General features: G+C 44.0%; 1 protein-coding gene across 1 annotated transcript in view; it reads left to right on the forward strand.

Moving 5' to 3' along the window:
• Positions 1-23,126, forward strand: part of MASTL (microtubule associated serine/threonine kinase like) — a 49,243-nt gene that overhangs the window by 21,615 nt on the left and 4,502 nt on the right. Inside the window, exons 8-11 of the mRNA XM_039521962.1 lie at positions 586-1,821; positions 4,176-4,314; positions 22,590-22,703; positions 22,791-22,892. Coding sequence (XP_039377896.1) covers positions 586-1,821; positions 4,176-4,314; positions 22,590-22,703; positions 22,791-22,892 — 1,591 coding nt within the window. The remainder of the gene's footprint in view (positions 1-585; positions 1,822-4,175; positions 4,315-22,589; positions 22,704-22,790; positions 22,893-23,126) is intronic.

Consider the following 23,126-nt stretch of genomic DNA (forward strand, 5'->3'; position numbering starts at 1 on the left):
TAAGGGTTCCCATACACTGACCATACAGCTTTTCAAAGCACTCCTCTCTCCTTCTCCCTCCCCCCAGTTACTGCAAAAGCAGGGCTTAGACAGAATGGGTTAGATGCACTTTGAGAAGCTCTGCCCCTGTTCACTTTTTCAACCAAATGCTCATCCTATGCAGCACTGTGAGAAGGGAAATTAGACTCCACCTCCCTACTGGCCTGCAGCAATGGAAATGGAATAAAGCCTGCTGAGAGGAGACCTTAGCCTGATCCTTGCTCAGCTTTGTAATTAATGAGGCTAGCAGTTCTGGGGGGAATAGATGGCCAGCATAGTGGGCAAGCTTCATTTCTTGTTTTCTAAACAAAATCAGACTGTCTCAATGGCTGATTCCGGTTTGATTTTTCAGTTACTTGTTTTTAGAATATATTTGTAGTGACTTTTTGTAAGCAGATGTCATACGAAATGTTTCATGTTAAACTGCAGTTTTCTGTTAGGGTGGGAATAAAGTATTTTCAACCTAGGTCATGAAAGGGCATATTTCTGTAATGCTGTATTTCTATAATTCTTAGTATTTAAAAAGAATTATGTGCTTATTTCCAGGAAACTGACGATATACTGTGTTCTGGAACAGGCAAGGCAGAGGAAAAGCTTTCTAATACGCAATTACTGAATGCAAAAGACAGTACAGCCTTAAAAAAGAAGGAACTTGAGTTTGCCATCTCTCCCATTGGTAGCAATGACTCTGGCTGCAGGCATGATGCAAAAATTGAGCATTTTGATGTAGGGGACACTCCTGTGACTGCATCAGATGTGAAAGATCTCGTCAGAAAATGTCTTTCTGAAAATAAGGCTTGGGAAGAAAAACTTGTGGAAAGAACTGGTGTGGCTAATCAGACAGGAAAGTCTTCCAATCGTCAGCAGTCATGCTCATCGTTGGTTGATCCTGCCAAATGCATCAAAGAGGAGGATGTTCTTGAAAAGCCAGGTGTAAAAAGAAGCTTTGAACTAGTTGACACCAGTCCTTTTCAAGAACTTAACTATGTTAAAAAAAGCAATGCAGAATATAAACGTGGTTGTCAAATCTCAGAATTTCAGGCAAACCAGAGCACAGGTTTAACAACGGAAATCCAGTGTTTGATGCTTTCTGGTGATGGAGGTCTACAGGAGACCCATAAAAATGAAGAAAAAGCTAAGGATTCCATCTATAGGCAGCAAACATCAGAAAAGTCAGCCACTCCAATAATAGCTAAGAATCTTATGCATGAGCTAAATGCAGATTGTGAAAAAGACAGTAAAAAGGAGTATATTAACTCTAGTTTCTTATGCATTGATGATGAAAAACCTCTTGGAATCTTGAGTGCAGACTCTGATTTATCCTTCCCTGAGATTTCTGTTACAGAGAGCCATTTAGAAAAGCAGCTTTCAGACCTGGATAAGAGTATTAAAGAACTTTCCTTTGAGGAGTCAAAAACTGAGGACATATCAGTAATGTCCTGTTGTCAAGATGCCTCACCAAGAGGTGAGGAAGAGAATATTGTCCAGGACAGCAAGCCTTTGTGCCATGAACAGGATAACGTCCTGAAATGTTTGGTTGAAACTCATACTGACATAATCTCTTCTCCCTCAGAGGAGATGATGAAAACATTGAACCTCCTTAAAAAAAATGTTGTAGCTTTTCGAAGTTATAACAGTCCAATTAATGTGTCCAATGCATCAGAGCCATCAAGAATTAGCATGGCTTCTTTAGATGTAATGGATCTCTCTACTGCTTGTAGTGGCTCTTACCCCATGGCTATTACCCCAGCACAAAAGGGAAGATCTTATAGGGTCTATCAGGTATGTGTCCAAGTGTTGTAGTGGTAACTAGTATGTACATGTGGTCATTGATTTAATTATTTTATATTATAGTATGAAAGAGTCGAACAAAGGCAAGCAGAGGTAACTTTTGAAAAGGTCAGACTGTGAATGAATGCACATGCATTGCTAAAATTATTGCCTTTCAGCAAGAGCATAGCAATACTCTGTTATCACCCACAATCTGGCCTCTGAAAAATGCTGTCTTGGTCTGCCCTTCTGCAAGAGAAGATTCTTTGCTCAGAACTAGGCATGGACAATTGAAAAGGGATGTACTCCTTTATTTTTGTCTCACTACACACTCTCTTGGAGCAGTGAGACATTTCCTTTGGGCCACTTATTGTGGGAGTCTTTAGGTTTTCTGTTGGGCTGTTTCTTTCTTGACTCTTCTTTTCCTAGCGCAGTATATGAATGCTGTTGAGAGTTTGGCAGTTGCTGTTCTGCTTCATGTTTTCTCTCCCTGTGCCGTTGATACTGTGATGCATTCTGTCAGTTTCAATTTAAGAGCTTGTCACTATGACTAAGGCAAAGAAAAACTTCTGTATGCAGGGTGTGAAGTTTTCATTTTAACTGCAGTAATCCTAATTATATTCACAATGATATAAATACATAAGTTTACTGTTACTGAAATATGTATAGCCCTGGCTGTCTGGACTTTAGAGAAATCACCATTATTTTAAGTAGCCCATGGGAAGAAGGAAAGGTAAGAGTGCATGTTTCAGTCCCCAGTGCCTGCTATTGTGGTGTTAGTGGCTGTTATGAAAGCTTAACCTAGTAATAGTAACTGTAACTGTTACTAGGAAGGGGGAGGTTTAAAGCTGACCTAGGAGAGAGGGTATTGTTAAAATGTTCTCAGTGTTAGCAGTATGTGCTGAATGCCCCTGGCAGACTAAAGGAAACTAACTTCAATGTGTTAACTTTAAAAAAACCCACTTTTTCTTTCCTGTGAATATCTGGCCTTTTTTGGATTGCTAGCTCCTGCTTTACTGTGAAATCACATCAGCCATGAAATTTAGCTGTAGAATAGAGTTCAGCCTGCACAGTTAGGGCAGCAACTGCTTTATCTTCTGTACAAGATGGTCTAACAGATTTTTTTTAAATAATTTTAGGCTGTACATTTAGGTATCGAATTTTATGTAGTAAAACTGAATCTTGTGAAGTCAACCTAGTATTAAAATGGGACCTATGTGCCTTCTGATGGGCAGGTTCTGTTGCTAATATGACAGTAAGCTTAGTGTGCATTGGACTATTGCATCAAAGATAAAGTTAGGGATCAAGTGAGGGCTACATGTTTGGGACTTACGGGAGTCTTTATTCTGAAAAGTGATTATGTAACACACACTGTGTTTATTCAGTAGCATCTTACTTTTTTCCACTAAAACAAGAAGATTTTACTCTGTCAATCGTTAAGTGCCAGTATAGCTATGGAGCACGTATTGGATTATCTTCAAGCTCATATGTCAACAGTTGTTAATGAAGTACCATTTTAGGGCAATTAGTTGAAATCCCATTGTCTTCAAATGATGCACTGTGCAACCCCACTGAAAGTAAGACTCACACAGGTTTAACACTGGGCAGAATTCCACCTGCATAATCTTTTACTGGAGATGAATATATAGCTCAAAGAACCCAGCTTGACTTCCAGATCCCAGGCTGTCAACAGGGCAGACAACTTAAAAACAACAAAAGCCATATCACATATAAACAGAGTAAATCTGGGATGTAATAGCTGTGGAATCCCATGATGCCAAATTCTAGTTTTTAGATGAGCGTTACAATTTAAGATATATTGAATACATATTTATATATATCTACTTTAGCCTAGCTATTGAGTGCACACTGCTAAAAGCTGAGGCTACCTGGACAATCCCCTGTATAAATTACCTTTGAGATTCATAGTGGGAGGAGTCATTCTAATGGCAGTCTGTAAGAAGACTGATATTGTTTCATTTCTTTAAGGGAAATTGCTTTCTATGACTATGATACTAGAGCAATTGTTCAGGAAGAATTCTCATTTATAGTGAAGGAATGGGACTCACTAATTCTTATGCTTTGGGGTAGTTGAAATTCATTCAGCAAAAAAAAGATGCAAAACCTGTTGCAGTTCTGACTGCAATTTGTTGTGTGAAGACTGGGCAATAAGCACACTTTTTGGAACTTGAAAATAAAATACTATTAATGTACAAGTTGTAAGATGTATCTTTGATTCATATGAATTACATAAATCTTAAATTAATTGCAGTCCTAGCCAGTATTTTTACTGGGAAGAGAAATAGACTATTGGCTCTTTGTATGACATTTGTATTTGAAATCTTTTCTCTGTTCTTTGGCATAAGACACCTAATCAGGGAAATGCTGACACACCATATAGGACTCCAAAGAGTGTAAGAAGAGGGGCTGCCCCAGTGGAAGGTGAACGCATTTTAGGAACCCCAGACTACCTGGCACCTGAGTTGCTATTAGCAAAGCCTCATGGTAAGAATATCTTTTTATAAATGCAAGAATGTGACTGATGTTTAAAACACATTTTGTAGACACTTAAGGCTGGTTTTGTAAAGGTATTTAGGTGCCTAAAGATGCAGATAGGTGTTTAGGTGGATTTTCAAAAATGCCTAATTCCCATTGATTTCAAAGGGAGTTAGATGCCTGGAGCTCTTGAAAATATACCTAGGCGCACACCTATATGCATTTTTACATGCATAAATACCTTTGAAAACCTGGCCTTTGCTCCTTAATTTTGGATTAGGCATTTGGTTATTTTCAAAATCTAGTCCAGAATTAGAGGGATGTTGAAAAGTGGTTTTTGCAATCATATTTTCTAATAAAATAAGTTTCATTCCATTTATATCAGAGAGCCAACTTGTAGATTTAATGAAAACCATAAAAATACATATTGATTCAGTGCAATATTTCCATTGAATATTCAGGCAGGCTGATTGTGTAGCCACCTTTATTTTGAGTGGAAAATGGTAACAGATTTGAAGACTTCTTAAAGAAAACAAAATATCACCTTAATCTGCACTAATAATTGGGGTCTGATCCAAGTCAATGGAAAGACTGCCTCAGAGACAAATTGCAAATTAATATTGCAAATTAGCAAGGAAGCAAACAAGCATGGTTAAAAACAAAAAACAAGGCTAATACATCACAAAATGCGTTGAATTCATTTTATGATTGTACTTTTATTTGCTACTGAATAGTATACTAGTAGATTTTCTGTAGTATATTTTGTAAACTTAATGAATTATTAGTGATTTCAGACCTCATATGGAACTCTGCTATTAAATCTGCATTGAGAAACAAGGAGGCCATTAATTTGTGAATCACCCGTTCATACATAAATGACAGTGAAGTTCTACTGTACAACTAAACTACATTGTTTCAATACAATTAAAATACTAGTTATTCTTTTAACATAACTTAAATAGCTAAACAAATATTTCCTAAATAAGAATGATGTAATACTTTGCACTTCTACTTTCACACTGTGTTCCATCCCAGGATCTCAAAACACCTTACAAACATTAAATCTCAATATTCCTATTGTGCGGCATAATCTACACCAGTGGTCCCCAACCTTTTTGTGACCAGTAGCACATTCGTGTTTTCAGAAGAGTGTGGCGGGCGCCAACAATTTTTCAAGGCTTATTTTGTATTTGTACATTAAATAATACGAAAAACATCATTTAATATTACATAATATATGAAGCCAGAGAGAAGCCGCGAGGACAGAGAACACCGGCGCCCACAGCCCCAGAGTACTCTGTACCCAGCAGGCACGGGGCCCCGGCTTCTCTCACCTGCTGGGCACTAGGCGGCCCCCGCACCTGCCGGGGCAGGGCCAGCTCTAGATGTTTTGCTGCCCCAAGCAAAAAAAAATTGGCTGCCCCCCACCCCAGCCTTGGTCTTTCCCCCTCCCCCACACACACCCAAATGCACATGGAAGGTATAGGGACTAACCCTCAAACCTTGTACCTGGAAAGGGCTGGGGATCTAGTAAAGAGGGTTCAGGCAGAGGAGTGGGTGTGGGGGTACTTGGGGGCTCTACACGGGCAGGGAAGCGGGGTGTGATGTATTGGTGGAGGAGGAGAGGGGGTATCAGGAGGGTTGCGGGAGAAGAGGTGCAGGGGAAGGGGGAGGTGGGGGAGGAGAGGGCTGGGGGAGGGTATAAGGGGAGAGGTGTGGGTGAAGGGAGAGTACAAGGGGAAGGGGTTCAGCAAAGAAGCGATGGGGGGAGGTACAAGTGAAGAGGCTGCGAGCGGGATGGGGGCGCAAGGGCTGAGAGGGGCAGGCGCTAACAGCTGCTTCCCCAGCCCCATGCAGGCAGACTGAGAGGATGGACACTGGCCCCTAGGTGCCTGAGCCGCGGGGGACCCCTGGCAGGGCAGTATCCCTCGCTGCCCTGCTTGGAGCTGGGCTCTGCCTCTCCCCGCTTCTGGCGCTGTGGGGGCCCAGGGCAAGCAGCATGGGGCTGAGGCGGGGGAGGTGCGCGGCAGGCTAGGTCTGGGGACAGCTCTCTGGCAGCTCGGGCTGCCCAGCCACTCGCCCCATCAGTGCACGAGCCGGGATCCATGCCCCTTGCCCAGCCCGGCAGTGGCCTGCACAGTCCACTCGGGCAGGGAAATGCCGCGCTGCCCTGGGGACCCCTCCTCCCTCCCTGCATCCCGGGCCCCGCTTCCCTCCCTCCCCGGCTCCTCACACACTCCAGGAGCCCCTCGCCGCCGCTGCAGCCCGGGCTCAGCTTCAGGGGATGATGCTCTGGCTCTCCAGCGGCAGGGCTCTGGCCAGGGCCGGCTCTCAGCTTTTTGCTGCCTCAAGCATCCCCAGAATTTTCTGTCCCCGGCAGGCGCGGGGCCGCGACTTGTCCGGCTTAAGCCGCGGTCCCGCACCTGCCAGGGACAGAGAACACCGGTGCCTGCAGCCTGCAGCTCCGGAGTTCTCTGTCCCTGGCAGGTGTGGGGCTGCAGCCTCTCTCCCCTGCTGGGCACTAGGTGGGCGCACATAAATGCCCTGGCGGGCGCCATGGCACCCATGAGCACCGTGTCGGGGACCACTGATCTACGCATTTAATGAAGGGGAAACTGAGATTCTTCTTCTAGTGCTTGCTCATGTCCATTCCACGATAGATGTCTGTGCATGCCACGTGCACAATTGCTGGAAATTTTTCCCTTAGGGATATCCATAGGACCGGCTGTAGTGCCCCTGGAGCTGCATGTGTATACACGGGTATAAGGGATGCTGCTGGCTCCACACCCCGAGTTCCTTCTTACCACCTGGGATGGTTGCTTGGAATGATCCCTCGTGCTCTTGCAATGCTTTCTCAGTAGTTTGGACTTTGTAGTCTATTGTATAGTAGTATATTACTATTAGTTAGTATTAGTGTATATAGTGGTCCCTGTCGTTGGGGGACTCTTGTCCCAAGGGCTGGGCATGCCCCAGTCCCCATTCTTCAAGCTGTGTACGTTCTGCGGCAAGCCCATGCCAGTCAGTGACCTGCACTCACTGTCTAAAGTGCCTCGGGGAAGCTTACATTAAAGAGACGTTCCAGATTTGCAGAGCCTTGACACCATGTGCTCATGGAGGCAGCCCTCAGAGCAGCCTCGGAGCCAAGTTGCTCTGAATTGGTGCTGAGCACTTTGGTTTCCATGTGAAGTGCTCCACCAGCACCATGCTCTTCCCAGCACCGTTCTCCACCTCTGATTCCAAGGAAGAGGTATAAGAAACAGCAAACCAAGAGAGAGTGCTCTCCGATGTTGAAGAGGGACAAGCGGGAATGGCTGACACAGTGAGACCTATGCTGGTCTGCTCATCCTCCTTAGAGCCATAGTCTGCTTCAGCAACTGTGCCTATAGCACCATGTCCGGTCTGGGTCCCACTTCTAACTCCTGGCAGCCGTCATGGAATTTTGAGCCTGCAGGCCCCTTCAACTCTGGTGGCTTTCCAGGCAGCAAAGGATTTGATGCCTTTCACAATCCTGCCCATCCTCAAAGCCCCCTGCCATCCAGGGTTACTGGGGATAGAAGGAATCAAGAGTCGGTGCATTCCATTGGCGCACCAACCATCACAACAGTGTCCAGAGGAAAACCCTCCATGATCCCGCTGCAGCGGTCTCTGACCCATCATCTGTCACTGGTTCCCCAGCACCACCTGAAGGCGGAAGCGGGTATGGCACCGTAATTGTCTCTGAGAGAAGAATCCTCTTCAGAGTCTGAGGGGGAATCCTGCTGAAGAAATACCGGTACCCAATCTATGCATCATACTTTGGTAGCGGCCCCCCAGCTAGCGCTTGACCACCGGGCCACTGACCAATGCAGTGGCAGTATTGGAACCCGTGAGGGTTTCCCTAGTACTGGGGCCCCTTCTCATCGGTCATACTCAGTGGTGTCCAAGAAGTGAGCCACTGTTTCATCCCGCCTGGCACTGGACCCTGACTACCAAGGTCCCAGAAGTGGCCCCAAAGGAAGTGATGCAGGTGGAGGAGGAAGAAGCAGCCCCTCTTCCAGTGCTAGCCTCTACTTAGTCATCTCCATATGAGGTGATCGCAGGCCCTAGTAACCTGCTTCTGCAGATGACTTCAGGGCCCATCAAGAGCTCCTGAAACGGGTCGCCACAAACCTGGGACTGGAAGCTGAGGATCTGAAGGAGTCTGTGCACAGCTTAATTGATAGGCTGGCTGCAACAGCTCCCTCCAGAGTGGCCCTACCAGTTAATGAGATGGCACTGAAACCTGTCAGGGAACTGTGGCAGATCCCTTCACCTCTACCCCCTACCTCAAAAAGGGCAGAGAAGTACTATGTACCAGCCAGCCAGTTCAAGTCCCTGTACTCGCTCCGATCGGCCCCCCCGGGGTCTCTCATGGTGTTGGCCGCAAACAAGCGGGACAGATAGGGCCGTTGAGCCCTACCTCAAAAAAATTGGACCTGTTCGGATGCAAGGTTTCTTCGACTGGCAGCCTCCAGCTACATATCTCTAACCAGCAGGCATTGCTGGGGAGGTATGATTTTAACCTGTGGGACTCAATGGCCAAGTTCAAGGACTCCCTGCCACAGGAGTCAAGGCAGGAGTTCATGGCCATCCTGGAAGAAGGCAAAATGGTGGCTAGGACCTCCCTCCAGGCAGCTCAGGATACGGCTGACTCAGCAGTCTGAACAATTGTCATCTGTCATCATGAGGCACTACTTGTGGCGCCAATTATTGGACCTCATGAAGTGCAGCGGTCCATCTAAGACCTCTCCTTCGAGGATACCTTCCGTTCTCCAAACAGACTGACTCCAACTTTAATGACCTCAAAGACTTGAGAGCCATGCTTTGTTCCCTGGGCCTTTACACACCCCCAGCCTCAAGGAATCATTTCAGACCTCAGCAGCCTCCTAGGTTTCTGGCACTTCCCAGGCAGGAGCCCTACAAAAGAAAGGCAAAGGGCTATAACATCAACCTACCTTCTGCCTCAGCTTCTCAGTCAGGCTCACATAGGTATCCCGGCAGGGCCAGGCAGGCCTTTCAAAGGTACACCCAAGGATGGTATACCAGACTCGGCTCCAAATGTATCCCCCCTTCCACGCAGTGTGGCCTTACATAACATCAGACTGCAGAGTGATCAGCCCTATAACAGTCTGTTACATCCTCCAGTTTTCATCCATCCCGCCCTCCCACCCCCGTCCCTCTTCAGGCACCCTTCTCACAAACAGCTTATCGTCTAGGAGGTGCAAGCCCTCTTACGTGTGGGAGCTGTAGAGGAAGATCCTAAAGACCTGAGAGGGAAGGGGTTTTACTCCCAATATTTCCTAAACCTGAAAGCCAAGGGGGTCTACAGCCCATCCTGGACCTTTGTAGTCTCAACAAATATCTCAAGAAACTGAAGTTCCACATGGTATCCCTGATCTCCATCATTCCTCCCTGGATCCAGGAGACTGGTATGCTGCCCTCGGTTTGAAGGACGCTTATTTCCACATTTCCATTTTCTCTGGAAATGGGAGATTCCTCAGGTTTATGGTGGGCCAACACCACTACCAATGCACAACTCTTCCCTTTGGCCTGTTGGCAGCCCCACAAGTTTTCACAAAGTGTATGCTGCCTTCTTCAGACATCAAGGAGCACAAGTCTATATTTACTTTGGAGATTGGGTGATCAAAGGCCTCTCACGGGTCCAGGTTCAGCACAGCATTGACATAGTATGAGTCACCTTTCAGGCACTGGGTCTGTTAATAAACGAGCAGAAGTCAACTTTGGTCCTGGTCCAGAAAATAGAGTTCATGGGGGCAATGCTCAACTCCACCTGGCCATGGCCTATTTACCAAAGGCCAGATTCCGAACTATGTCAGACCTGATCACCCAGGTCGCAGCCCATCCTTTTACAACTGCCCAGGTCTGCCTCAAACTGTTGGGTTACATGATGGCATGTACCTATGTGGTGCAGTACAAGCGGCTATGATTCAGATCCCTACAGATGTGGCTGGAGTTAGTCTACTCCCCGGGCAGACACCAATTGGACTTGGTACTCACAATTCCACTTCCCATCCTAGCTTCACTGACTTGGTGGAGAGACTCATATTCTATAATGAAGGGGGTACCCTTTGCCGCCCTGTATCTGTTAGTAACCTTGGTTTCGGACATGTCAGACTTAAGGTGGGAAGCCCACCTCGACAATTTCAGGGCCTCTGGTCCAAGGAAGAACTGGAGGGATAGCTCAGTGGTTTGAGCATTGGCCTGCTAAACCCAGGGTTGTGAGGTCAATTCTTGAGGGGGCCATTTAGGGAACTGGGTTAAAAATCTGTCTGGGGATTGGTCCTGCTTTGAGCAGGGGGTTGAACTAGATGACGACCTGAGGTCCCTTCCAGCCCTGATATTCTATGATTCTTCCTGTATGTAAATGTCAGAGAACTCAGGGAAATATGCTTGGCTTGCTAGGTTCCTTCCCCAGATCTCAGGCAGGGTGGTGGAGGTCTTGAGGGATAACACGGCCTCAATGTTTTATATTAACAAGCAGAGGGAAGCTCGTTCTTCAGCCCTTTGTCAGGAGATCCTCCAGGTCTGTGACTTCTGTGAAAAGCACGCCAGTCATCTCAAGGTGTCACATCTCCTGGGAGCCTGGAATGCACTGACGGGTCACCTCAGCAGATGCATTTCCTCTCACCATGAGTGGGCTCTTCACCCAGAGGTCACCAGTGTCTCATCTTCAGGAAGTGGGAGCCTCCCCAGGTGGAGGGATCTGTTCACCACCAAACAGAACAGGAAATGCCATCAGTTCTGTTCGCTGCATGGTCTCACCAGGGGATCCTTCTCTGATGCCTTCCTGCTCTCGTGGGAAGACTGCCTACTCACCGATCCCCTTGACATACAAGGTCCTCTTAAAGAACAAGAGGGACAAAGTGAAGGTTATCCTGATAGCTCTGGCGTGGCCATGCCAACATTGGTCCGGCATGCTTCTAGACCTCTCAGTGGCAGCTCCACTCACGCTCCCACACCATCCCAACTTGATTTCACAAGACCACGGCCTATTGCTTCATCCCAGCCTCGCCTCCTTGCACCTGGCTGGCATGGCCAAAACCCTGAAGAGCAGGCCTGCTCAATACAGGTTCAGCAAATCCTGGTAGATAGCAGAAAGCCTTCCACCAGAACTACCTATTTAGCTAAGTGGAAATATTTCACTTGGGCCTCTGAACGGAATCTTACACCATCCTGGTCTTCTCTGCAGTCTATCTTGGATTATCCACTTCATCTATTAAGGTTCACTTGGCAGCCATCTTGGCCTTCCACCCTTCAGTGCAGGGCAGCTCAGTGTTCTCCCATGAGATGATGGTCAGGTTTCTCAAGTGCTTGGAAAGACTCTACCCTCAGGTTTGTGACCCGGTTTCCCCAAGGGACTTAAACCTGGTCATGTTGAAGCTCACAGGGCGCCCCCCCCCCCCACCCACCCCCCGCCACCTTTGAGTCATTGGCATCTTATTCTTTACTGCTTCTCTCTTGGAAGGTCGCCTTCCTGGTGCTGATCACCTTGACCAGAAGGGTCTCCAAGATCAAAGCACTGACATCAGAAGCCCTTATACCAGGGTTTCTCAAACTGGGGATCAGGACCCCTCAGGGGGTCGCAAGGTTATTACATGGGAGGTCACGAGTTGTCGGCCTCTACCCCAAACCTGCTTTGCCTCCAGCATTTATAATGGTGTTAAATATATTAAAAAGTTTTCAATTTATAAGGGGGGGTAGCACTCAGAGGCTTGCTGTGTGAAAGGGGTCACCAGTACAAAAGTTTGAGAGCCACTGCCTTATATGGTGTTCTTCAAGGACAAGGTCCAGCTGCACCCCCTTTCCTACCTAGGATGGTGGTGTAATTCCATAACATCCAGGACATTTTTCTGCCTGTCTTCTTTTCAAAACCTTACAAGACCACTGAGGAATGTCTTCTCCATACATTAGAGGTTAGGTGGGCCCTGGTCTTCTATATTGAGAGAACTAAGCCCTTCCACAAGTCTAGGCAACTCTTTGTAGCAATAGCGGAAAAGATGAGAGGGTTACCTGCATCATCCCAAAGAATCTTGTCCTGGCTAACCGCCTGTATCCGAGCTTGCTACAAGCAGGCAAAGGTCCCGCCTCTGGCCATCACGACCACTCATTCCACGAGAGCTCAGGCTTCATCAGCAATGTTCCTCATACAGGTACCAATCCAGGACATCTGCAGAACTGCAGCATGGTCATCAGTTCATACCTTTGCATCCAACTACGCCATCCCACAATAGGCCCATGACCATGCCAGTTTCGGGAGAGCAGTGTTGCAATCAGCATGTCCATGAATTCCAAGCCCACCTCCAGGGGAACTGCTTGTGAGTCACCTAGCATGGCATGTGCATGAGCAAACTCTCAAAGAAGAAAAAGTACTAACCTTTCATAACTATTGTTCTTCAAGTTGCATTGCTCATGTCTGTTCCATGGCCCACCCTCCCACCCTGCCATTGGAGTTACCAGCAAGAAGGAACTGTGAAAGTGTGGAACCGGCGTCATCCCTTATACCAGAGCATGTGTGTGTGGCTCCAGAGAGCACTAGAGCTGGTCCTGTGGATACCACTAAGGGAAAAATCTCTGGCAACTGTGCATGTGGCATGCACACACCTAGCATGGTTACTAACTTTTTGTAACCATTTTTTTCAGAACGATTTACTGAAGACCATGCAGGAAATCAATGCAGACCTAGGAATTGGAACCAGTGGTGAAATGCAGGCCCCACTGACTTCAGTGGAGCCAGGTCTTCAACCCAGAACTCTTGACTCTCAGTGCATTAGCTAAATACCATTCTTCCTCTAAATATATGTAGGTTTGGTTAAATTAGCTGTTGAATCAACAGTTAATTTATAGAACTTGCCTTGCAATTAGAAGCAGTCCTGATTTCCACTGCTTTCTAGTGGTAAAGCAAAATTTCAGCCCAACTTTACATATTAACATTGACAAGAAGGATAAGCTTCCTGTTCAGTTATTCTTTTTACTTAAAACACTTAGTGTGATTTACTTTTTGTAATTAGAGTATATTTTACACTGGCATTTCTTTAAGGTTCTGACCTATAAAATTGTGTTTGCTTAAAAATTTAAAGATTAGCTTTCCATAGGTAGTATCAATGAGGCACCTTACTTGTTTAATTTTATCCCATATACTTGAAGACCCAATAAAATTTTGTCTGGCTTCTGCTATTGGTATTTGTGGAGTTCTCCGAGTTAGAGGGTGAAATGAGTTAACAAAAAGCAGCAACTAAGAAAGATATATTCTTCGAATGCTTGCTTATGTCGATTCCAAGTTGATGTGTGTGTGCCACGTGCACAGTCGTTGGAAGGTTTTTCCCCTAGCAGTACCTGTTGGGTCAACTGTGTAACCACTTGGAGTCGCACCTTTATGGCAGCATATATAGGTCCCTGCCAACCCACCACCTCTTCAGTTCCTTCTTAATGCTCGTGATGGTCATTGGAGCTGCTTCTCTCTCTTGCTATGGCAAGCGATTTTCTCTTTGTATCCTGTAAATAATTAGTGTTGTAAAAATAGTATTATAGTAAGTTAGATAAATTCCTGTTTGGGTCCCCCACCACCATGTTCTTCCCCTCCCGGGGGCCAAGGCATGCCTTGGTCTCAAGGGTTCAAGCCAGGTTGGTCCTTCCAGAAGCCTATGCCCAGAGGCAACCCCCACAACTCTTGTTTAAAGTGCTTGGGAGAAGCCCACCAGACCGACAGGTGCAAAATCTGCAAAGGCTTCCACCCAAGAACCAAAAAGGAGCTGGACTTTAGATTAAAATTGCTCCTTATGGAGTCAGCGCTCCATCCCTAGCCAGCCTGTGTCAGACCTGAAACCTGGCACTTTGGTGCGGCGTGCACTGGCCTCCGTGAGAGAGTCTGCAGTACTGATAAGAGACTTGGGGTCTAGAGACCCTAGGCACCACCACTCCTTGGCACTGAAAACCTCCAGTGCAGTTACTCAGCACCGCTCGCATTCACTGGTGACGCAGAAGAAGCAGAAGAAATCTGATAGAGGGCATTTGCCCACAACCAGAGCAGTGGAGTGCGAAAGCATTTAGCGGAGTGCATCCCACGCTGGGACACTCAGCCCCTGCTCAGGTTAAACCAGCACTGTCAATGCTGGCCTCGCAGAGAGGTCCATCAACTCTGGTTCTGGTGGACTCCCCTGCACGGGAGAGCCGGGTGGAGGAGTTGAATCTTCGTTCCACCCTGGACACGTTCAAGGGAGCCACGGGCCTCATAGCTATGACAGCTTCACAGTCCCTGGCACCACAAAGAAGCACTGTGCCTTCCAAGGGCAAACTGGCCATGATGCATCACTAGTCATCTTCCCCGCGGCACCACTCTCCGCCACTGCCTCATTTGGCACTGCAATGGTCACCTAGAACAGAGTCATCTTCGGATTCAGAGGCGGAATCGTACATGTCGAAACAGAGCCAGCATCAATCGAGACAGGAGGAGGGGCAGCAGTCCCCTACAATGTCCTGGCCACCTCAATGACAGGTGCTGGCACAGTGGCCCTTCTGGACCCTGTGGGCATACAACCAAGCCTAGGGGCTGGGCTCAAGGTCTCTGTCAGCCACCTCGGAAAAGCGGGCTCCTCCAACATTGTCAATAGTCAGGGTAGATTTGATTAAATCACTAGTCAGGAAGACTCAATTTAATCATGGATTTCTACATAAAAGTGCGTTCTTGTTGGTTGTTATAACCTTAATACATAGTCTCTACAACTCGGAGATAGATGTAGGTTTCATTTTTAGAAGTAACGTACTATACATTTTTTGAAGTGATTTATTTTGGAAACTTTTTTCAGATTAGTTTTACAGCTATATGAGAAAATGAATGATTGTTTAGTTATTTCATTTACCAAAGGTAATTGAAGCAGGTATTTATGAAGTCATTGGGAGGTGAACTATCTCCAATTCAACAGGTTAATCATTAATATTTGGAAGATTTTCTTGCCATGCTGTATTGGGAGGAGAACATCATCAGACAGACATTTAAATTGTTTTACTAAACTAAAACAACGTTATGTATTCTGGATTTTTTTCTTCAACAGCAAACATACAATATTTTAACAAAACAAGCATATGAATTTTTGAATTTAAACATTCAACTTTCTTAAAATCAGATTTGTTTTTGTTAAAATTGTTTTAACTAAAATAGTTAAAAATATTTAAAAAAAATTAATTGACTGTCAGCCAGGTCAACATGAGAAACTTAAAATATTGGCTTCTGCGGCTAACTCAGTCATCTCTACCTTCATTTTCCTGTTTGTTCATAATCTGGAAAAGAAAAACAAGCTTTCCTGCTTTTTCAGGTCCCAAACTTTCTCAATTTAGAATGAATTAGTCCGAAGGAAGAAAATATTCTTTTAACAGCAGTAGCTTCTTCTGCCGGTGTAGAAAGTGAGATTATCACTTTAAAAGTCTCTGAATCCAAGTGCCTAAGTGACTTCCACCAGTTCACTGGTGTGACTTTGCTGATGATGTTTTAAAGAAACATATCTTTCTTGAATGGTTCGATCTTAGCTCTGAAGTTTATTATAGTTGGCATTATGGAGGGATGATTGCTGGATGTCCATGTCATAGCCAATTCCTCTTCTTCCGCAGTTAAGGTTTGACCCTGGTACCGAGTATTGAGAATATTTGCACGAAAATGAGCTGGAGATAGTGCTTGTCCCATTCGTTTTTTTTAGTGCTTGTAATTTAACTCTGTCATTCATATTTCTCTTTTTAAGTTCTCACTCAGTTCCTTCCAAATTTCAACAGCATCAGCAATAAAACAGCTATTTCCCTGAATTTTGTTCAAGACTACAGAAATAGGCTTCCGGACACAAATTTCTCTTAAACCCAACGTTGAGAACTTTGGCTGTGACAATGCCATCTATTTTGTCTCGATTTTGTTCACAAACTATCATCTGATTAGGCCAGTTCTTCAGATAGTGCTCAAAACAGTCTACTATTGAGTTCCATCACACGTCTTGTGGGAGAATTCTCTTGGTTCCTCCTACTTTTTTCAGAGCAACTGCTGCAAAGTGTTTGTTACAGAAGTATTTTGCAATTTCAGCAACATTAGCCTTTATTTCTGGAACACTGAAATCTTCCACCAGGAGGTGCATCAAATGAGCACTGCAACCGTATGTTATTAGCTTGGGACTGTCTTCACTCTCCTAAATTTCTTATAATCTTGGATACATTTGCAGCATTGTCTGTGACCAAGCTGTGTACTAGACATTTTAATTTTTTTTCAGTTTGTTATAGCTTTTACTGCTACTTCTTGTAAGCTGCTGTGTGTGCATTTCCTAATGTATCCATTGTTTCTATAAGGAAGACATTCTCTTCTTCTGTTGTCACACAAGCACATACAACAGGATCGTTGTGGACATTGCTCCACCCATCAAGACTCAGGTTAATAATTTCACCCTCTAGACCTTTTGCGCACTGTTCAATTTCTCTTTCATACACTTTATCCAGCAATTTGCCTGTGACATCTGCTCTGTTGGGTGGACTGTATCATGGTCTTAATGACTGAACCATGTTAATGAAGTCTGGGTTCTCAATCATACAGAAAGGAGAGTTTGTTGCATTAAAAAAAATGGGCAATTTTTTTAATCAATTACTACTTCTTGTAATCTGCTGGTTCTTATCACAAACATATCTATGGTTGTTTCTGGATGATGATTTTTTTTTTCTTTTTGCTACAGTTGATGTACTGTGGCTATGTGACATACATGATGTAACTGAAACACTATCATTAGCAGATAACTCTGAAACTATAGAAAACGATGGTGATATTGAAGGTGGATAGTCTTCAGAATCCTGTATATTGAGGATGAATTCTCTTAAACAAAATAAGTCAATGCAGTTACTTAATTATTATTACCATACTGCTCATTTAGTATTACTCATTGCATTCACTGACACTCAGTACTACTTTAAAGGTGAAATTGTAAAAGGATGATCTGCTTATTTCTGCCATTTACTTTTTATCACAACTGCATCTAAAATGATAGTACCATAGAGTAACAACTATATTTTTTGCTCAAACATAATTCAAGAATGGTCCAGAAGGAAGACAGGCAGTCCTTAAGAAAGAAGTATGAAAAAAAGTTTACCAATCTGAAGGTCCTGCATGTTAAGACATGTTTCTTTCATCATCTTCAACGCAGCTTCCCCCTGAGAAGGAACACTTCTCACAATGTTGTTTCATTCAGGCAACCAGGCCTTGCATTTCTTTGTTGCATGGTTTGCATTTTGCACACATGCCTATCTTACAGGTAGAGGAACTTAGTTAAAATATTTCCAAATTGTCTCTCTTTTACGAGCTGCTGCCATTATAGGTTTTCCCTTCTAGTGAGAGACTGGTATGGTAGATCTCAAATCAATGAAGGCTACACTCAGAAAGACCTCAAGACTTCTGGAATATGCTGCTCAAACAGTTTCACTTTTGTTTCTACTGCCTGTCCCTCACTTCTATCTCCAGACTTCTTCTCCTTGTCCAGATCTATCCCCCCGCCCCAACAATCTTCTATTAATTGAACTTTTTGAAACTTTGCACTTTTAAAGAGAAGTAAGGGATTGACTCTGTACATAAATTTGCAGAGGGACAATAGGGTTGAAGTCTGTTATTTCTCACCTCTCTATTTATTTAAAACATTTTTGCTGTTAACAAGCATGTTATCTCTGGAGACACAAATCCACAGTTTGAGAACTGCAGAACTAAGCATTTCTGATGCTATCTTCTAGATTGGGTAGATAGAAAGATTAACCTAAATAATTATACAGAAGCCCCTGGAACCTGTCAGATTGGGTCCCTAATCCACGAACTATTGGGACTCATTTACAAAACTTAAACATTACATGAATATATTGTCTCATACTATAGAATTAGAATTTATAATTCCTATTCCATGATGAGATATCTTTGAGCTATAATGTATCTTAATTAAAACTATTTTTAGATAGGTTTTTTTCTCAACGCATTTTATCAAAAATATCAGATTTAAATAAAAAACTTTCTTTTTTTTTTTTTAAATTGATTTTTATCCACTCTGTCAATAGCTCAAGAACCACCACAGGGCACAGAGGCCAGCACTGAGGCTGGTGCCGTCCTCCATCTGTTTAAGATGATCTCTGCGAACTGCAGGCACAAGAGGACCGGGTGCTGCCAAGAGCATCTTCCTTATCCTCCCATGACGAGGCAGTGGTGGGCTCATCTGCCACGTTGCCATCTATGGCCAACAGAGCCCACCAGGAACTACTCAGGAGAGTGGCTCAGAACTTGGGCCTCCAGGCGGAGGTGGTGGTGAAGGAGACTAACCCTATGGTGCACATCCTGATACCTGAAGGTCCTTCAAGGGTGGCCTTACCCCTAATTAAGACCACCCAAAACACCACCAAGATTCTATGGCAGACACCTGCCTCTTTCTCACCCCCCCCCCCCCAAAAAAACAAACAAAGGGGTGGAAAGAAAGTACTTTGTACCGTCTAAGGGGTACGAATACCTATTTACTCCCCTTCAGCTGGGCACATTAGTTGTGGCGGCTGCAAATGGAAAAAAAAGAGGCCAGGGCAGTAGGGACCAACGCCCAAATGTAAAAATGCAAAGAAGCCGGATCTCTTCATCCATAAGGTCTACTCTACTGAAGGGCTCCAGCTTCACATTGCGAATCAACTACAATTTTAATTCTTGGAACGCTCTGATCAAGTTTAAAGAGTTGGTTCCAACTGAATCCAGGTCAGAGTTCAGGGGCATCCTCGACGAGGGCAAGGTCATAGCAAGAACCTCCTTGCAAGCCTCTCTAGACTCAGTGGACTCAGCAACTTGTACTGTGTTGATTGCAGGCTTCAGGCCTCCCGCACAAGGTCCAGCAAACAATTCAGGACTTTCCCTTCAAAGGATCAGGGTTGTTCTCAGAGCAAACGGACTCTAAGTTCCACAGTCTCAAAGACTTGTGAGCGACACTAAAATCTTTGTGGCTTCATACACCCACAAAGGAAATGTTTCAGACTGCAGTCTCCGCTACGCTTCTACCTTGCTCATCGTACACAGGATTACAGCAGGAAGTGTGGCAGGAATAATAGGCAAAGGCCACCTCAGCCCTCCTAACCAAGACCAGGACTTGGTGATGCAGTCTTTGATGATGGCCGCCATCTTGGCTTGCCATCTGGGTTCAGCTGGCTGATCGGTTTTTGCTAATCCCCTAGTCGGCTGCTTCCTCAAAGGACTGGATAGACTGTACCCTCAAGTAAGGCAACCAATGCCCGTGTGGGATCTCAACCTAGTGCTCTCAAGACTGATGCGGTCTCCCTTTGAGCCCCTAGCAACATGCTCACTCCTTTACCTTTCCTGGAAAGTAGCATTTCTGGTGGCTATAACATCAGCCAGGAGAGTGTCTGAGCTTAAGACCCTGACTTATGAGCCTCCATAAACTGTCTTCTATAAGGACAAGGTGCAGTTGCGGCCCCACATTACTTTTCTCTCAAAGGTGGTTTCCCAATTCCATACAAACCAGGACACATTTCTCCCAGTTTTTTTTTCCCAAAACCGCATGCCAGCAACCAGGAGTGAATGTTTCATGCCCTGGATGTCAGCCGAGCACTAGCCTTTTATATTGAGAGTAAAGACATTTTGAAAATCAACACAACTCTTTGTTGCAATTGCGGAACAGATTAAGGGACTTCCAGTGTCGCCTGAAAGAATTTCCTCATGGATCATGGTCTGTATCAGGGCGTGCCACGACCCAGCAAAGATACCTGCCTCCACACTGACAGCACACTCCACAAGGGCACAAGCATCCTTGGCAACATTCCTAGCACAGGTTCCCATTAAAGACATGTGCAGGGCAGTGACGTTGTTGTCAATCCACACCTTTATGTTGCATTACTCCATTACACAGCAGGCTAGAGACAATGCCTCATTTGGCAGAGCGGTGCTGCAGTCTGCGACTCTCTGAACTCTGACTCCTCCTAGGAGATGCTTGGGAGTCACCTACTTGAAATCGACATGAGCAAGCACTCAAAGAAAAACGGTTACCTACCTTCTTCTAACTGTTGTTCTTCAAATTGTGTTGCTCATGTCCATTCCAAGACCCACCTGCATACCCCTCTGTCGGAATAGACCGGCAAGAAGGAACTGAAGAGGCGGTGGGTCATCAGGGACCTATATACACCGCCATGAATGCATGATTCCAGGGGGCTCCACAGCCAATCCAACAGGTATCTCTAGGGGAAGAAACCTTCCAATGACTGTGCATGCAGCGCGCACGCACACACACTTACTTGGAATGGACATGAGCAACACATCTCAAAGAACAACAGTTATGAGAAGGTAAGTAACCATTTTTTTGCTCCTCCAAATTTCCTAAAGAATATTTAGGTTAACTTTTTTAAAAACAGTGTTTGTAGTTAGTGACTCAGAAAAGTACACTCTATTAAAGCAACGAGCAAGAAATAAAATACTTCTCCATTGTCAAACATAATTGACAATATTTAAATGAATGTGTACAATGATAAATAATGTATTGCAATAATCTTACTATGGTTAACTAATTGTTTTTACATGCAGGGTTTCTGATGTCTGGTGAGTTTGACTATAAAGGAGTGTTCAACAAAACTATGAACAGTCAAAGTATAACTAGATCACATTTTTCAAGTAAAAGTTATGTGGCTAAAGAAATTGCACATGTAACTCTATATAGCAACAAGAGAGCCACATAATGATACATGATACTACAAGAGATTAAAATATAGAGGAACTTGAGTCTCCCTGTTGCAGGCCACTGGAGGCTATGCTTAAACCTTTCATATTAAAGTCAGTGCACACCACTTCTAAACACCTTCTCGCTATCTGGAAGTAAGCCACAAAAGTTATATAAAATTGGAGGAGATGATGGTGAAAAATGATCATTCAGAATGATGGGTTAAAATTCTCAGCCTTTCTGGGACAGCTTATAATGTCTGTTTGTGGTTAAAAAGGTAGACATGTGCAATAACTGCATTTGGTTTCTTGCCACAAAAATAGATGATAGGAATTAATTTCTACTTAGAAGGGTCGTGATAAGAATATTAAAATAATTTGTTCAGAGTTGTGATCTTATTAGACTTTGACTTGTGTTTTATAATTTTTCCCAAACATCCAAGTATACTGGATGTAGTGGATGGGATCTCATTGCTTTAGCGTGCTGAGCTGGGAGAGGTGCTCTGATTGCCGTGTCCAATAGGGAAATTTATAACTGACCTATCTAGCTTAGTAAGACTACAATAGGTTAGAAACATAGGAGAGTTAAAATTATCAAAAGCATTTCCTTTTTACCTTGGAGGTGATTAAAAAAAAAACAAAACTTTTTACAAGCCTGGATTTCTGTGCAAACCAGTTTTTGCACCAAGTGAATCTTGTATTCTTTATAAGGTGGACTGGGCATGGCTTAAAGATGCAGAAAACAGAATGCATGCAGCTCTTTGATTAGTGGTGTCAGAACTGCTTTGCCTGCTTGTTTTAAGTGGGTTGACTGCATATGTTCGGCAAAGGCTGTACACTTCCCAGAAAAAAACAGTTTAGAAATGCAAGAGCAAATAAGTAACTTTGCATTGCTGTAATGAACTTTATCACAGTAGAACATTAATCCATTTTCTTGCATGCTGGCTCATCTCTGCAGGCTGTGCTCAATATTGGCAGAAATAGATTTAGGTTATTGGGGGGAAAAATATATTTTGTGCCTGTGGAGTCACATCAAGCAACTGAAGTGATAAGGTAATACGTGGAATTACAAGGTTCACTCAGCCTTGCATTCCGGAGGAGCTGAAAAATTACCAGTGACTCTCTCCTACCACAAGAGAGCACTTTATATGAGAGAGGCTATAGACACTGTCAGACTAACTTGTACAGGAGTTTGCAGTTATGCTATTCCTACGTTCTTCTGCCCTCAATAAATGTTACTCTGAATATTAACATGAAGCTATGAACATAGTGACTTTTTAAAATAAAAATCCTTATAGTTATTTAAAACAATTTTAAATCTCATGCCACAATTATCAGAGTACAACTTGTGTTTTGCCTGTTTCTCAGTATTTCATTATAAACTTCCTTCCCAAAAAGCTTTTCCGGATTTAGAATTTTTTCAAAATTCTGCCACTGTTAAGCTTTTAAATGACTTTGTTTGCAAGCGTTGTTGATACTTCATGCATAGATCACAGTACAGCTTATTCAGCAACTTCCTTCTTGTGCTAACTGCCTGGCTTTCTCACTTATTCAGGTCCTGCAGTAGATTGGTGGGCTCTCGGAGTTTGCTTGTTTGAGTTTTTAACTGGAATTCCACCCTTTAATGATGAAACACCACAACAAGTATTCCAGAATATTTTGAAAAGAGGTAATTTATTTTCTCATCAAAACTGATGAATTCAAAGTTTGCTGTGCTATTTGAACTGCTGACAAGTCTGTGTCTTTCTATTTGTAGATATTCCTTGGCCTGAGGGTGAAGAAAAGTTGTCCAGTAATGCCCAAAATGCAATAGATATTCTTTTAACCATTGACACTACAAAGAGAGCTGGACTGAAGGGTCAGTATTTATTAAACTTTTTTTCATTTTACCTTTGTAATAAATTGGATATTTCAAAATGTCAGTCCCTGCTTTAGCACTGATCTTCAGTGCTAGAATATGTTACAAATTATGGTATCAACTATGCTATTGGTGTAGACTTTGTGCTGATAAAAGGTTTTATTCTGCTGAATAAGGAAAGCAAATAATGATTTTTACTTTGTTTATATATTCACACTGCTTGCAATTAATGTT

This window comes from Mauremys reevesii, linkage group 2, assembly GCF_016161935.1.
Source record: "Mauremys reevesii isolate NIE-2019 linkage group 2, ASM1616193v1, whole genome shotgun sequence".
NCBI lineage: Eukaryota > Metazoa > Chordata > Testudines > Geoemydidae > Mauremys > Mauremys reevesii.